The 17,030-nt window shown below is 32.5% G+C and overlaps 1 protein-coding gene across 1 annotated transcript in view; it reads left to right on the forward strand.

The window, feature by feature from the left end:
* Positions 1-17,030, forward strand: part of LOC148623869 (echinoderm microtubule-associated protein-like 6) — a 49,713-nt gene that overhangs the window by 17,844 nt on the left and 14,839 nt on the right. Inside the window, exons 13-26 of the mRNA XM_088566122.1 lie at positions 49-154; positions 725-818; positions 1,347-1,447; positions 1,916-2,118; positions 2,349-2,588; positions 2,890-3,091; positions 3,685-3,777; positions 5,035-5,166; positions 8,311-8,576; positions 9,646-9,847; positions 10,023-10,143; positions 10,312-10,408; positions 11,000-11,129; positions 12,883-13,149. Coding sequence (XP_088422248.1) covers positions 49-154; positions 725-818; positions 1,347-1,447; positions 1,916-2,118; positions 2,349-2,588; positions 2,890-3,091; positions 3,685-3,777; positions 5,035-5,166; positions 8,311-8,576; positions 9,646-9,847; positions 10,023-10,143; positions 10,312-10,408; positions 11,000-11,129; positions 12,883-13,149 — 2,254 coding nt within the window. The remainder of the gene's footprint in view (positions 1-48; positions 155-724; positions 819-1,346; positions 1,448-1,915; positions 2,119-2,348; positions 2,589-2,889; positions 3,092-3,684; positions 3,778-5,034; positions 5,167-8,310; positions 8,577-9,645; positions 9,848-10,022; positions 10,144-10,311; positions 10,409-10,999; positions 11,130-12,882; positions 13,150-17,030) is intronic.

The following is a 17,030-nucleotide window of genomic DNA, read 5'->3' on the forward strand; positions in this document are numbered from 1 at the left end:
GATATTTACTAAGATATTTCTTAAGATAGTTGCATCTATTTATTTTAGGTTGGCAGAGATGGAACAATACATATCTGGGATACAGAAACAATGAAAACTCTGTCAGTGCTCAAAGGTCAACATCAGAGGGGTGTGTGTGCCGTAGACTTTTCAGGTAGGTTATGATTCCCTTTAAAAACAGGAAAGAAGTATGTAAGGCTGCATTGGTAAATCATATATATTTATATATGCCAGTGTGCACATTGTTGGTTATCTTTGTATTTAGTGAATGTCAAAGCAATATTTGTTTGTATTAGATAAAAAAAACATATTGTTTCTTAGAGGAGACTAAGTAACAGTTCCCATACCCATCAGGCAGGGGTTTAATTAAAGGCTGTATGTTTACCTATATCTGTTTACCTATATCTTTATATTAAAAAGAAGAGGAAGAAGTGGTCTTGGTCCGAACCTAACATGGAAAACGCTGCGTAATAATTTGCATTGTATCTATACAAGCATATGAGGATGTCTGAAATATTTATTCTTTTATAATAAAAGGGTTATTGCATATATATTGGTGAGTATTATCCCTTGAAGAGTATAATTTTGCGCTCAAAAGCTCATGCAATATGATGTCTGCAATAGCAAAAACTTTATATTTTTGTTCTTGTTACATGACCTCTTTAATTTTGTTTATTTTTTCATAAAATACTTGGGACGTATTTAAGATACCTGTGTTTTACAGGTGATGGTAAGAAACTTGCCTCAGTTGGACTTGATGATAACCATCTTATTGTTGTCTGGGACTGGAGAAAAGGAGAGAAACTTGCTTCTACAAGGTGTTTATAAGACTTTTAACTATTTAACTATCTTTTAATCATTTAGAATTTACTTGTATAGATTATTATTGTAATATTATAAACAAAAATGTTTTCCCCTGCTGCAGGAAGTATTATATTGTCTGTCCTGTAAGTGTTTTTACACCTATATCTTTCTCAATGGATTTTGATCAATACATACCAAAGGTTGCTATCATAAATTTCCCAGTCAAGCTTGAAAACCAATGATGACTGTTCACATTGTGATTGTTATATCCCTTGCAAACCTAAATTAATTCAGAATTTGTTTTGTAAGTGCTCTCATGCCTATATTCCTCAATGGATAATGATCAAATGTGTACCAAATACTGCTTCCATAAAACTCTTGGACAACTTAAAAAATAAACAAATATTATTTTGATGGCATTTATGCCTTTTATGCTATTAAATAATTGGATGGGGCTGAGGGTGAGTAAGCATTCTTCCGTAATTGAATTGGTGATATTGTACTTTTTTACTTTCTTGCTTATTGAATGTTGTTAATTACAGAGGTCACAAAGATAAAATATTTGTAATTAAGTGGAATCCATTTGAGACTAACAAACTTGTGACAGTAGGAGTAAAGCATATCAAATTCTGGACTCAGACAGGTATGTTATAAGTAATTCTTGAATACGCCTTAATTTTTCTTTACTTTTTTAAATATCAAACTACAAATTTTGTTTACATAAAATCATGCATTCAATGAATAATCAGAGGGTTTTGTATACAATTTCATTCAAGACAATATGTTATTTACACTGTTACTAGATTTATCATTTCACACAGATAAATATATCCAGTGTTTTATTCATTTATCAGTGTTATACATCGCCCGTGTCTTCTGTAGGAGGATTTACCTCAGTGAGAGGTACCATAGGTAATATTGCCAAACTGTGTTATACATTGGTCCTGTCTTCTGTAGGAGGAGGATTTACCTCAGTGAGAGGTACCTTAAGTAATATTGCCAAACTGTGTTATACATTGCTCCTGTTTTCTGTAGGAGGAGGATTAACCTCAGTGAGAGGTACCTTATGTAGTATTGGCAAACTGTTATACTTTGCTACTGTCTTCTGTAGGAGGAGGATTTACCTCAGTGAGGGGTACCTTAGGTAATATTGCCAAACTGTGTGATATGTTGTGTGTATCCTATGGTAAATCAGCTGATGTGTGTTACTCTGGTGGTAGTGATGGTAACGTATTTATATGGAATGGTAATACTCTACAGAAAACTGTCAAGGCTCATGAAGGACCATTGTTTGCCATGCACTCACTTGACAAGGTATGTTAATGTCTTATCATCATGAAGGTAACACTGTATTCACTTTTGTTGGAATTTTTTTCAGATCTTAAAAAAATTACTTTGGGTTTAATAAGAACTAATATGTTCACAATAAGTATTAGTGTGAAAAACTATATAAAAAGATTCTGTTGGAGTTAGGTTATAAATTGACTTACATTTTAGGATCATTTGGTCTGTTTTATACTGTTCTTTTGTCATTTGTTTCTCAGGGCTTCGTAACTGGTGGAAAAGATGGAATTGTAGGTTTATGGAATGACCAGTTTGAGCAATGTCTGAAAACTTACTCTATAAAGAAGGAATCTTTATCTCCAGAATCCAAAGGAATGTTGATGGCTGACTCTCCTACAGTGAGAGCTATTGTCCTGGGCCATGGCAAAATACTAGTTGGTACAAGAAATGGAGAGATAATAGAGATAGATAAAGCAGGACCTCTGTCTGTACTTACTCAGGTATATTTTGATCAATCATAAAAATTACAAAAAATGTTTTTAAACCTTTTAAAGCCTTTTAAAAACTTTAAAAGGGTAAAAAAAACTTTTGGCATCAATGGTAAATATAAAATGAAATAAACATGACTATTTATAACAAAAAAGTGTTTCTTTATTTAAAATGCATTTCTACTTGACAAGTTTTAAAAGCTGGAATTCAATTTAACTTTTATAAAAGTGCTAAAAACTGGACAGGAAATTTACACTTTTATAACTTTTTAAGCATAAGGATGTGCATCTAAGTTGATGATTATATTAACAGGGACACATGGAAGGTGAGTTATGGGGTCTGGCTGTTCATCCAACACAGGATATGTGTGCTACTACCAGTGATGACAAGACAATAAGGTTGTGGAATATAGCAGATGAACACAAAATGATGAATGTCAAGAAAATGAAACAAGCTGGCAGATGTATAACCTTCTCCCCTGATGGCAAACATATTGCTGTGGGTCTCAAAGATGGTATGAATTTTGATATATTTTTTTTTCTAATCAGGGATTGACACTAACAGTTGCCCAGTCGCCCGTGGCGACTTAAATTTTTGCTGGGCGACGATAATAACCATTGTTTGTCGTCCGAGTGGCGACCGTAATTTTGGTACGTGGTCGGGTTTGTTTTCCGGTTTTTAGGCATACCGGAAATCGCAACTGGATGAATTTTGCGTACAAATAGTTTATTCCATAATACTTTAAAAATCTCTTGAAAAGAAATGTATTTTCAAACAATTACACATTAAACTAATATTCTGAAAAATTTTCTGGGCGCCTAACTTTTTTTCTGGGCTCCTAGATTTTTTAACTTAGGAGCCCGGGTGGCAACCAAGATAAAAAAGTTAGTGTCAATCCCTGCTAATTCTTTTAGTAGATAAATATTTCCTAATTATACTGAATAAAAAGCAGGCACTTGAAATTATCAGTAGTAGGAAGGTTTATATAGATGTGCATGAATATTTCTAGTTGATTTTAGGTCAGTAATGCAAGGTTTAGGTCATTGTACATAAAAACAGATTTTTGGAAATGCTCTAGTTTAATTTTTTTAATCTAATACTTTATAGGTAGTTTTGTTGTTATGAAGACTGAAACTTTAGAGGATGTAGTATCATTTCATCACAGAAAGGAAGAGATATCAGATATTCGATGGTCACCAGGTACTTATTGATTTTGATTTATTCAAATTGTTTGAAAGGAGAAAGGCCGATAAAGGGTCTTATTGGACGAAAATTCAGCTGAAAAATAATCATAAAATGTTGAATGATTTAATTGTGAGTTTCATAACTTGAATCCATGACAAATGAGAAAACATAAAGACTTCTGATAATTCTTGCATTGAAAGAAAGATAATCTGCAAAGTTTGTACTTTTTGGTCATTTTGTTGGCAAGGAAATGGTGTCCACATCCAAGAAACAACTTCATATTTAGTGAATACATTCATTATAACAAAGTTCATTATATATGAAAATATTAATTTGTTTCTTGGGTGTGGACATAGTTTTCTGGATGTAAAAGAAAAAAAAAACCTTATTTTTCATTATATTTGTAAATTTTACTATGTTATAAACAACTCTTAGGTTATTACAAAGTTGATATTTTTTGGTGATATTCATAACTTAATGCCCCTACACCTTTGAATATACATGTGTTAAAGTATGCTTTACTTCTAACATTTTTCCTTTGATATCACTCCTTGATTTTCTAAGTTTCTTTTTTTCTATGAAACAACTTATATTTATTATTAAATTGTTTAAGATATGTGAAAAGTATATACTTGTAGTTGTTTCTTGGGTGTGGACACCATTTCCATGACAAATTGACCAAAAAGTACAAAATTGACAGAACTTATGAATTTTAGTCATTGCAATCTATTCCTTTGTCCTTTTAATGAAAAAAAATTATTAGAAGTCTTGTGTTTTCTCATTTTTTAAGGATTTAAGTCCCCAAATTCACAATTAAGCCTTACAACACTTAATGATTAATTTTCAGTTAAATTTGAGGCTATGCGAGCCTTTGTCACCCCTATTCCTTTGTCCGTGTGAATGCATTTGCTCACAAATTAACGCAATGTGTAAATTTACACTTGGTTTTTGCTAAGAGTAAATTTACTTTTAAGCATGTGCAAATGCATTTCCTTGTGAACTGAAACACTTATACATAATTTTGCATTATTATAATTTATTATTTATTTAAAAATGATGTGTAGTATAGTAATTTTTTTATTGTCTACAAGACTATATACATTTACATGTTTTTAAAATAATTTCTACAAATCCCGTACAATACCTCATGGAACAAATAGTTTTTCTATGAGAGATATCCAATATCCATGAATCTAATCCATCTAAAAACAAAAAGTTTGTAGATATCTTTTTCAACAAGTGTAAGATATTTGTCGCCATTTTTGTTTATAGAGGCTGGGAAGTACCTGGCAGTAGCATCTCATGACAACTTTGTAGATATATACAATGTCATTGCTCAGAAACGTGTAGGTACATGTAAAGGAGCTTCTAGTTATATCACTCACATTGACTGGGATAAAAATGGTAAGTTTATATAGTAAGCATAGTTAGCTGTGTTATAGTGTAATCCAAGCCATATTTTTTACCTGCTTCTTAACTGTGACAATAGTCACCCCTTTCTGTCTTTCCATCTGTGCATCCATTTGTCCCTCACATTAATGGGTACTCAGTTGTGTAATCTGTAATTCAAAAAGTATTTAAGCAATATTATTCAAACTTTTCAGAGTTATTATATATATATTGAAGATTTGCAGATCCAAAAATGGAGAAATTTAGTTTAATTATTTTTTTCCTGCGTTTTGATCATGTTAACTAAACCATTGTTGTCACTTTATGTTGTGAACAATACCCACTTTGTGTAAAGTATTATAGTAATATTACTTGAATTTAGCACAGTAATTATATCCAAATTGAAGTTGTGCACCCTGTATGAATTTTTTTTCTTACATTATTAGCATATTGAACTTAGCCATTTTTCAGTGGTGTATATGCTATGAATAGGACATTACATATGTAAATTTGTAACCCACAAGGCCAGCCTTAAAATATTGTTTGTTTATTATAACCCGACTGTACCTTGAAGGTTGTGGTAGGGAAAATATTTTATTTTTTCAGCATTGAGAAATGTTGTGTATACATTGAATCAGAAGACAAATTTTGAAGAAACATTTTATGATGTGACCTAATTATTAGCAATGGTAACATGAACATTGACTACAATGTCAAATCATTTAAAACAAAAAAAGACAGAAAATTCTGATCTATCAAAACTGCTCATGATTAGACAAAGTATAAATCAACATTGACTAGACTGTATTTAAAAAAATGTGATAAGCACTGTCAATAGAATGTATTCAAAACCTGTAATAAACACTGACTTGAATGTATTCAAAAAATGTAATAAACACTGACTAGAATGTATTTAGAAATTGACGATGGCTATTCCTGAAATGTCCAAACTGGGATTGGAGACACTTAAACAATAAACCTTAGGCAGTGGGGTTTCATTTTAATTATAGGTAGAATTACCTGTGGAAATGATAATTTATGCAGGGTGCCAGGTTTAATGTTTTTATAAAAAATGACTCGATGTCTCCCAGTGTGAATATTTGTAACCGTCTTTGCCTTTACACAATCTCATATCTATATCATTATTGGGCAACAACAAAAACTGAATATGACAAATCTTTGGCCAAGTCACAACAAAATTAAATAAATAAAACTGGATTCAAGAACAAACAGTGACATATACATTTGTACTTATTTCTAATATGTCAAGTTATTTTGGGAGATTTCTTTTCACAATTGATTTGCCTTGGGTCTTGCAGTTAATGCAAAGTGGTAGGACCACATGAAGTGGGGGGACATCTTTAGTAGATTATGGTATAAATTTAGATTTTGGAAATCCAATATATCATAAAATGGAAGTGTTTGTATTTCAGTAATAAAATTATGCTAAATAGTTTTGGGCTGCCCTTGACAGACAATTTTCTAACCTCTGAATGGTCTGGCATGGAATGGTACTTACTATTTACTGAGCTGGCGTTGAAACCCAGGGTTAGACAGGTAGGGATTTGAGAGTGAGTAAGGTGGGAGGCAATGAGAAAAGGGACAGAAAGGTGGAATGATGAGATGGGAATTGGAACTACTTACTCCTTCTGGTAATGAAGACAAAGACAGAAAACTTGATAAAAGGTGGTTGGAACTCAGTATAGAGGAGAGAATGAATAAGTTCAGGGGGGGAAATTTAACTACCTAAGTGACTCCTGGAACCTTCAAACATAGGTATGCCATCCTCGGATTTCATATATATTTTGGGGAACATACAAAGTCACCTAAAAGGTCAAACAGGCCACATAAGTTAGGTTTTGTTTGAGAAAGAAGTATTGCAATGAGTGGGGCAGCCCCCGTATCCTAAAGAAGCATACTCATTGCAATTACAGATAGGTTTATGAAGGATATATTTATTTATAAGTAGTGCCAACCATTCACTTTCTCTATATCTTTTCTCAGTTTTGGAGGGTTTTTGTTTTCGTATCTGTGACTGCTGATTCATGTTCTGCATGAACACAATATTTATATCAATTCTATTGACAGTTGTGTTTGAAACACCTTCACCTGTATCATGTTTAGAGTCTCTGTTTATGGAGAAGACAACATACTTAAGTTACTGTCAAAGTTTTTCACAACAGATATTGGTTCGAATGTTTCTGTCCTGTTTTTATTAAAATCATGACTGTCACAATATCAGTTTTCTTCATTATTTCATCATCATCGATCACATCACTGAATAATCCCAAAAGGGATTAATCATTGAAGATGTCATCCTATGTGCATCTAATGTTAAACCTGAACAATCTGTTAACAACCAGGATCTTTGTTTTTGTCCTGGTTTTCAGGTGATCGTGAAAAACCCATGTGGTTGATGAAACCTGACACCCGAAATACTTGATATGACAGAGATTAAGAATGCGGGACAGAAGCGTGTAGTTGATCTTGATCGGAAGTCAAATCTGCACCGGATGTGGACCTGTCAAACTTTCCAGATCATGAATTATACTAAAATAAAATATCTCTGATTTAGGATTAATAAAATTTTGTCAGTCACAGATTTGTGAGGGTCAGTCAGGTTATAGCAAACAATCAATATTTCAATTAAGGCCCAGTGTAGTTTTTTAACTTGATTTATGTTATGTACATATTAAAGACATATATGTACTGACAAAGAAATTACAGTGGCAAAGGTCCAGACATGTATTGGTCTGAGAGGGTTTTTTTTTTTTATTTATTTGTAGACTAAGTGTTTACTTCAGACCTATGCATTTTATTGCCATATTTGCTAAATATATTTTTATGAATGGGTATTTCTATAAATCAGCCAGGTGCCCAAACAACGATTCACAAAAAAAATATACCAGACTTTAGTTTATGTCACTATATAATGTTTAGTTTTTGTACATAGCTATACTTAATTGCCTTATTTGGCTTACAACGGCCATTAACAAATATTTGCAAATTTGACATAAATTGAGTTTTCAGATACCAAAGCAACTTCAATGTATTAAGAATTGGAAGGATGTTGAAATTTTAATGATACAGGACATTTACAGGATGTAAGTTCATTCATAACAAGAACAAAATGTGGTTTAATGCCTTGTTTATTATCAGGAAAAGTGTTGATGGTGAATTCTGGTGCAAAAGAACAATTGTTTTTTGAGGCACCGAGAGGAACAAGAATTACTCTACGAAAACAAGAAATAGAGAGATTTGATTGGTCAACATGGACAAGTGTATTAGGGGATACTTGTGAAGGAATGTGGCCTCCTAAAAGTGACATAACTGATGTTAATGCCACAAGTTTAACCAAAGATAAACAGCTCTTAGCCACAGGAGATGACTTCGGTTTTGTGAAACTATTTGTTTATCCTATCAAGGTCAGTCTGTCAATAATATTTGGTTTACCATGATACATTTCATGTATAGTTCTCTTTTACTTTATGTTAAACTGATATGTTACTGCTTTGAATCAACATATTTTCTTGTTTTTGTCTGTGTTCTCAATATCATAATATTGTTTTCTATGATTTTCTTTCTTGATTATCAGTTAAAAGAGTCCTTAAACTGACATAAAATCAGCAGTAAATTTTATTATTATTAGAATTTCCCACTTACAAAAACTAAGTCAAAGAGTAAATGGAATACTGTGAAAGTACTTTAAGGTTCATGGATTAGGGAAAGGTACACAAGTTCTTGGATTAGGGAAGAAACACAAGTTCATGGATTATACACAATTTCGTGGATTATGGAAAATACACAAGTTCGTGGATTAGGGAAGATAAACATGTAGATTCTTGAATTCAAGGTTTTGAGGTTTTCTATATACACATTAATGGAAAACTTCGTAGGGAGCCACATTTCGTGGTCTGGCTCATCCACGTAAACCACAAAAATTGGTACCCCACAAACAATAGTACATTCACAATTTTTTTGATACTGATCAAGTGTCACTAAAGATCTTTAGGACAACGTACCATAAGGTGCCATACCAGAAAAAGCTGGGTTTGGTTTGTACTGTTTAGGATTAGGTGCCAAAATATGACTAGGAACAGATATTTTCATGATGTCTGGACAAGAAGCATAAATAAATTGATCACTTTGAAATTGTACCACAAGGTGCCATATCATAAAAGGAAGACTGGTATTGATTTTGGGGTAGTGAATTAGAACCAGTTTAGAACTTAAGAATGGATCGCTTTGAAATTGTACCGCAAGGTGCCATACAACCCAAAAAAGATTTGGCTTGATTGTTGGCTTGTGACTGCAACCATTAGGAATAAAGGACAAAAGGAGGCCTCTTTTGTGTTCATACTTGCCCTACAGTTCAGGTTCAACCTCTTGGTTCATATCAAGCTGCACCTTGTGAAGCATTTTATTTATTGTTATGAAATACTGTTAATAGTTTTAATGTAATGTTTAAAACAATAACAAACTTGGAATTTACAGGGCAAATTTGCTAAACACAAGAAATATGTAGGACACAGTGCCCATGTTACCAATGTACGATGGACATCAAGTGACAGGAAGTTGATATCAACTGGTGGGGCAGATACCGCAGTTATGATATGGAATTGTTCATCACCAGAGGATAAACATTTTGTTCATGGAGAAAGTGATGATTCTGATACAGATTCGGAAGAAGAAGGAGGTATTTTGATGTTAATTCCTACTTTTTATTTGTTGAAAAAATGCAAATCTTTATTTAAGCCACTTTTTGAAATAAATTGGCTCTCAAGAGAATTTTGACTATTAATGGAGAATGGTTATTTTTGTGTATGTCCATACAGTCATGAAATTAAACACTATTATGTTACAATCCACAGGTTATGATAGTGATGTAGAAAGAGAAAAGAACATGGATTATGCCTCAAAGATTTATGCAAATCCTATCCGTGAAAAGGAGGGAGTTAAACCTCATTTACAGGAGACTATTGAGAAGGCAAAGTAAGTTTGGTTTTCATATAGTAAACCTTCCTTTTATATTGAATTATCAAAGGATAAAAATAAGGCCTCATATTGTGTAAATGGATTATTTGGTCTAAAACATTTCACTCTCAGTAATAAATCTGTATTTTTGATTGGAGCAATCAGGGTTTGTTTGCTCTTTTTCAGACCAAGTGTGAGTAGAAATGCTCCAGAACCTCCAAAAGTCAGAAGGTCAGAGCCACCATCTTCAGGGTCAAAGAGGAAGAAAATGACACAAGTTACAGTATGTAAATACTACATTTAATCTTTTTTTTGCTGGCTTGTTTTAAATAGTCTTATAAACCCAGAATAATAACCAAATAGACACAATAAAACAAGAAGAGAGTACTACACTGTTTAATCTAACCTTATACAAAATGTTTGGTTTTTTGTTTTTTATTCAGAAGGTTATTTGTTTTTTGTTTATGCCTAATGGTAGACATGACTGGTCACTTTCATGTATAATTCTACATTTCTCTGTTAAGTAGAAGTCTTTATTAACAACAGACAGGGGTTGATGCATGCATGTCAAAAATCCACAAATTCACTTTTATTCAGAATCCGTTAACAGTTGTAGTTTGTCATTTCTTACAAATTATAAAGGTTGTGTATGAAATTGGCATTTTGCAAGAGTTATCATTTTTGAGAAAGAACTATATACATGTACTTAAAAATATGTTTATAGATCATTGTTCGTTTTGTAGATTTTTCTGCACCTTGATCGCCTATACTATTTTTCTGCACCTTGATTGCCTATACTATTTTCAAATGGATAGTATTTAAAGATTATACATTATTTTAAGTTTTACTTTGACTCCTGTTTTAACAATTTCAGGATTTGAAACTAGATTTTGTGTATGGTTACCGAGGTTTTGACACAAGAAACAATTTATACTATGTCAATGATGGTACTGATATAGTGTTCCATGCTGCAGGGGCTGGGATTGTACAGAATTTATCTACAGGTATGGTCTTGACAAAAGTTCAGTCTGGTAGTTTCTGTCCATAAAGTTAAATAATTTAACAAGGTGGGTTAAAGGTTTTCTGAATTGTTTTCTTCATATTCATGTCAACTTCCTGTTTGACAAGAATAATATAACGAGAATAGGTATGGTGTACATATCAAGACTAAGACTTTCTACATAATAGCGAGGCTAAAGCACATATCCAGGGTTCACGATGGGCTTCACCAATATTGCAATTTGCGATTTTTTATTTGATCTGGCAACAAAAATAACCAGTTTGCGATTTTCTTGGTGCCTAAGTTTTGTATGTTAAAATTGATATGAAGTCTGTCAGCAACGGATATTTTCTCCAATTAAACAATTGTGTTGACACCTGGTGAGAGTTAATTACGAATGAAGCTAATCAAAGGTAATTAGACCAGGTGACCGTGACTCTCAATATCCTCATAGGAGGTGTCAATCAGATGTAAATATATTACTGAGCCAATCAAAACTCTCACCATCTGGTCAAAGGTAAACACTATCTTGTCCATGTACTCATGGCTACATACATTAGCTTTACAGCCCTCTTAAACCATATGATACATTTAGAAACAGAAAAAGAATAAATTAAATGTAATTAACAATGATTATCCCATTAGAAAGCGTCTAAAACACCTCGAAATGCAAGAATTGATGAAAGAAAATGGATGACATTTGTTTACAATTTTGCCATGTGACTTTTTTGGCGGAAAATCGGTAAACGAATAGAATGGGGATTCCCAAAATCTAATTAGGGAAATACTGAAGGCATTAAGTCTCAAGCAGGCGTACAAGAGAACAAGAGATAAAGGGACACAATTCATGGTCCATGTTTATAGTTTTCTAGAAATGTTATCTCTTGAAAAAAGAATCAAGTTCTTGAAAATTTATAAATAAAAAAATTCAAATTATAGTTGAAGATAAATTTAATTAGATCACAAAGGACAAAGGTCAACATGTTTTAAAATCAGTGACTATATGGACATAGTAATATAAAGTCCTTGATAGAAATAAAACACATGCTTCTAGAGTAGTACTTTATTATTTTGCATTTATGTGACTAATGTATCTAGATCCTGACTAAGACGAGCTAAAACCCTGCTTTATACATGCAGAGTGAATCTTGGGTACATGTATGTCATGTTTGAAGGAGTTTATTTGATGAATTGACAAAGATAACAAATAAAAAAAATTAGAATAATTTTTGGCACCCATTTTGGCTTTAATTTTGGAAAAATAGCGAAAAAAATTGGCAGCTGGCAGTTTTTCTGGTGACAGAAATTTGGAAGCCAGAGCAGCCCATGGATATCATCTCTCCTTTCTTAATTTTGAAAGTCAGAAAGTCAAAAAACAAAAAAAAGAGATTTCATATATGATGACAAATATTGAACCAAAAATATGCACGAAAGCCTTTTTGAGTTATGGTATAATTGTTGGATGGATGGATTACGATATCCTGTAATAAGGGTGTATGAAAATGGTGAACATGACATAATTTTGGTCACAGTTTTCTGAGAACTCCTGCTCTGCACCCATATTATAAGTTCAAATAAACGCTTTGTAACAACATTTTTGACAAAACAATTTTGAGCCATTCATGTTTCAGACTGTTGCTGACACTCCCTTCATAGATGGACCTTTGTAAAAGTTTTTCTTTAACTTTTATTAATCAAATGTTAAAGCAAACCAATTATTTAAATTTAGATATGTAATTATCAGAATTGTTTTTCAGGTCAACAGAGTTTCTATTTAAAACATACTGATGACATAATTTGTCTAACTGTCAACCAGTATCCAAAACTACGCAATATTATAGCTACTGGACAGATTGGAAATCCCCCATCTATACATGTATGGGATGCTGTTACCAAGGAAACTAAGTCTATATTACGTGGTTGTCATAACCGTGGAGTGTGCTCATTAGATTTTTCATGCTCTGGAAAGTTTTTGTTGTCAGTAGGCCTGGACAATAACATCGCTGTTTGGAGGTGGCAAGAAGGTAGAACCTTACTATTAATTCATTATCAAATATTTTGAGGTCTCTCACACTAGAACAATAAAAGAAGAAAAAAATAGATGGGTCAGTGTGCTTGTTTTTTAGATATAAGGATTTCAAATTTAGGCAGGGAAAAGGATTTCATAGATTTTCCACAGGTTTTGTCTTAATAGGATTTATCTATTAAACGCTGAAGAAATAACAAGGACTTCATAAAAACTTCCCAAAATTTAATGTGCAAAAAATATAAATGCTATGAAATGGATAAAACCAGAGGAGTTCGGAAATCTGACAAAAACAGCTGAACATGACCAGTGACCATCCTTAAAGATCATTGTCTTATAGTATTATTTTGCTGAAATTATTTCTTGAAATTGTGTTTAAAATGTTGATACTATAAAATTTTAGTATGGTATAGTTTTTTGGCTTTGTCCTTTTGGAGGATTAAAATTTTTTTTTTAATTTCAAGATAAACAGATTTGAAGTCAAATTTTGAATTTCATCTGTTGGATGTAATTTAAGTTTTCTTTCCTTCTAAGGCCACAGTTTTTTTACTTTGTTGGTTTACAGATCCGCCGACCCGATTTTTCCACCTAGGAGAAAATAAAATAAAATTGCAATTTCAGTTTTCCAATTATTATTTTAACTGCCACCGACTACAAAAAAAATTTGCAAGTGCAAAATTGTAACATCTACTTTTTAAAGTTAAGTTACAGATAATGCCTGCTTCTAGGTTGGTTCATTCAACAGCTTCACAAAGCAAAGTCAGTGGGAAGATCGAAGATCAAACGAATGGCTGTATAAATTTCACCACTTCAGTAAAATCATTTCCAGGGTTTTGGTAGTTTGGGAAACAAGTTAATACTGGCTAGAGATAATAAAATCAAAATACATTTAATTGAAATAAAAAACAGTTCTTGTGAATGATTTAAGAGCTTAAATACCTGGTGGGTTTGTTTTTCTTCTCAGCAGGAAGCAGATAAATAAAGGGGAGATAATTGGCAGGAAAATCTATGCTATGAAAATGCAAGAGAGTTTATGAAACAAGTTTATAAAACAATTGAGAAAATTCAGTTAAAACATAATTTGTTGTCTTTTTTTTCTGAAGACCATTTCGCCCTCCATAATAATGGAGGCCATGTGAGCTGTTGCCATCACTTGTCATTAACAATTCTACAAAACTTCTCCTCTGAAACTACTTCACTGATTAGAACCAAACTTGGTATAAATGTTCCTTGGGGTCTTTAGTAAAGAAATGATGTGGTGATTTTTGATTTGTCGAAAAACATGGCCGCTGTTACTAAAAATAGAACATAGGAGTCAGACAGCAGTTCTTCACATATATCTCCAAAACCGTTAGGTTTAGGTAATTCTAACTCAGGTAAAAGTCTTCAGCATGATAAGATCTACATCTGATCAAGTTTTGGTTTTAATCCGTTAAGGTCTCACTAACCACTTCTAACGTTTCCATTACTTTACATGTTAAAAAAGTAATTTTCAAAGTCTCACTGTGAATTCCCAGGACAAATGACATCTTAAAGTTGCATACCGTTGCGAGGCTTGGAAAATATGGCTTCCAAAATCATTATGCTAATGGTACGATGATAGTAGAAATTCTTCACAAAATTTACTTGAATAAATAATACTGAAAATCCACATTTTTACCTGTTCTGCTAACTGACAGCATTGAGGCAAATTACTCACACATGTAAACAATATTCATACACTTTTGTAGTTAATTACATATATGATTTTAAAGTACACATTCTCAGCTTCATTTTGACTACTTTTAATCATAATACACACAAATAATGCACTTACAATGCATATGTCTAGGTTCAGTGTGTTTTTGGTACTACATAGGGGGGTGGCCATTTGACCCGGAAGTGGTATGTGAGACCTAAGCCATGTTGGAGTTATTGCCCTTGTTCAACAATCTTTGCTATTTTTAGCTCACCTGGCCGTAGGCTATGTGAGCTATTGCCATCATTTGGTGTCCTTCGTCGTCGTTACAATTTTTCAAAACTCTTCTTCTCTGAAACTACTGGACTAATTGGAACCAAACTTGGTATGAATGTTCCTTGGTGTATCCTGCATAGAACTTATGTGGGGATTTTTGATCCATCAAAAAACATGGCCACATTACTAAAAATAGAACAAAGGGGTCAGACAGTAGTTTTTTGCATATATCTCCAAAACGGTTAGGTTAAGCCAAAATCTGACAGGAGTAAAAGTGTTCAGCATGATGAGATCTATCTGTGGTCAAATTTTCATTTTAATCTAGGTCTCACTAACCACTTCTAACGTTTCCATTACTTTACATGTTAAAAAAGTAATTTTCAAAGTCTCACTGTGAATTCCCAGGACAAATGACATCTTAAAGCTGCATACCGTTGCGAAGCTTGGAAAATAAGGCTTCCAAAATCATTATGCTAATGGTACGATCATAGTAGAAATTCTTCACAAAATTTACTTGAATAAATAATACTGAAAATCCACATTTTTACCTGTTCTGCTAACTGACAGCATGGAGGCAAATTACTCACACATGTAAACAATATTCATACACTTTTGTAGTTAATTACATATATGATTTTAAAGTACACATTCTCAGCTTTATTTTGACTACTTTTAATCATAATACACACAAATAATGCACTTACAATGCATATGTCTAGGTTCAGTGTGTTTTTGGTACTACATAGGGGGGTGGCCATTTGACCCGGAAGTGGTTAGTGAGACCTTAAAAACATTTTATGAGTTTTTATGTTTTTCTGTTTTTACATTTTATGAAAGCTTGTGGTATTGTGAGTCTAATAAGACCAAAACTATCAAAATCAGACATAGGACTACAAAGAAATGGTCATTTTTATATCATGCCCCTCAGTGATATTTTCCCTAAATTACTAAAAAATTACAATTTTAACTAACTTGTCACACCAAATTGATACCTATGATAATTCAAGAAGTTGTAATAGTAAATATCATTTATCATTATGAAAAAAGAACAGATTTCAACAATTTATATCATACCTATTTCATTACTGTGTGATTCTTAGTCTGTGCTGTGTGACTATTTGAGTACTTTGAATATCCCAAGCAGTGACGTTGTGTATTTCATGGATGACGTCAAGTTATGAGTCACTGTTACTGATAAAAATCTTGTTGCTATGGTGTTTTTTAAATTACCTTGCACAATGCACATCTTAAAATATAGCCAGATTACCAATATCACTATACTGATTTTATGGGAAAATGGAAATAATGACCAGGAAAGGCAATTTTCCTCAAATTATGCATTTCTCTGAAATATGCCATAATTTAATTTATGGTCTCACTAAACACTTCTAACGTTTCCATTACTTTACATGTTAAAAAAGTAATTTTCAAAGTCTCACTGTGAATTCCCAGGACAAATGACATCTTAAAGCTGCATACCGTTGCGAAGCTTGGAAAATAAGGCTTCCAAAATCATTATGCTAATGGTACGATCATAGTAGATATTCTTCACAAAATTTACTTGAATAAATAATACTGAAAATCCACATTTTTACCTGTTCTGCTAACTGACAGCATGGAGGCAAATTACTCACACATGTAAACAATATTCATACACTTTTGTAGTTAATTACATATATGATTTTAAAGTACACATTCTCAGCTTTATTTTGACTACTTTTAATCATAATACACACAAATAATGCACTTACAATGCATATGTCTAGGTTCAGTGTGTTTTTGGTACTACATAGGGGGGTGGCCATTTGACCCGGAAGTGGTTAGTGAGACCTTAAAAACATTTTATGAGTTTTTATGTTTTTCTGTTTTTACATTTTATGAAAGCTTGTGGTATTGTGAGTCTAATAAGACCAAAACTATCAAAA

Source organism: Perna viridis, chromosome 2 (assembly GCF_037379345.1).
Source record: "Perna viridis isolate PV_CMFRI_1.1 ecotype Kerala chromosome 2, ASM3737934v1, whole genome shotgun sequence".
Classification (NCBI taxonomy): domain Eukaryota; kingdom Metazoa; phylum Mollusca; class Bivalvia; order Mytilida; family Mytilidae; genus Perna; species Perna viridis.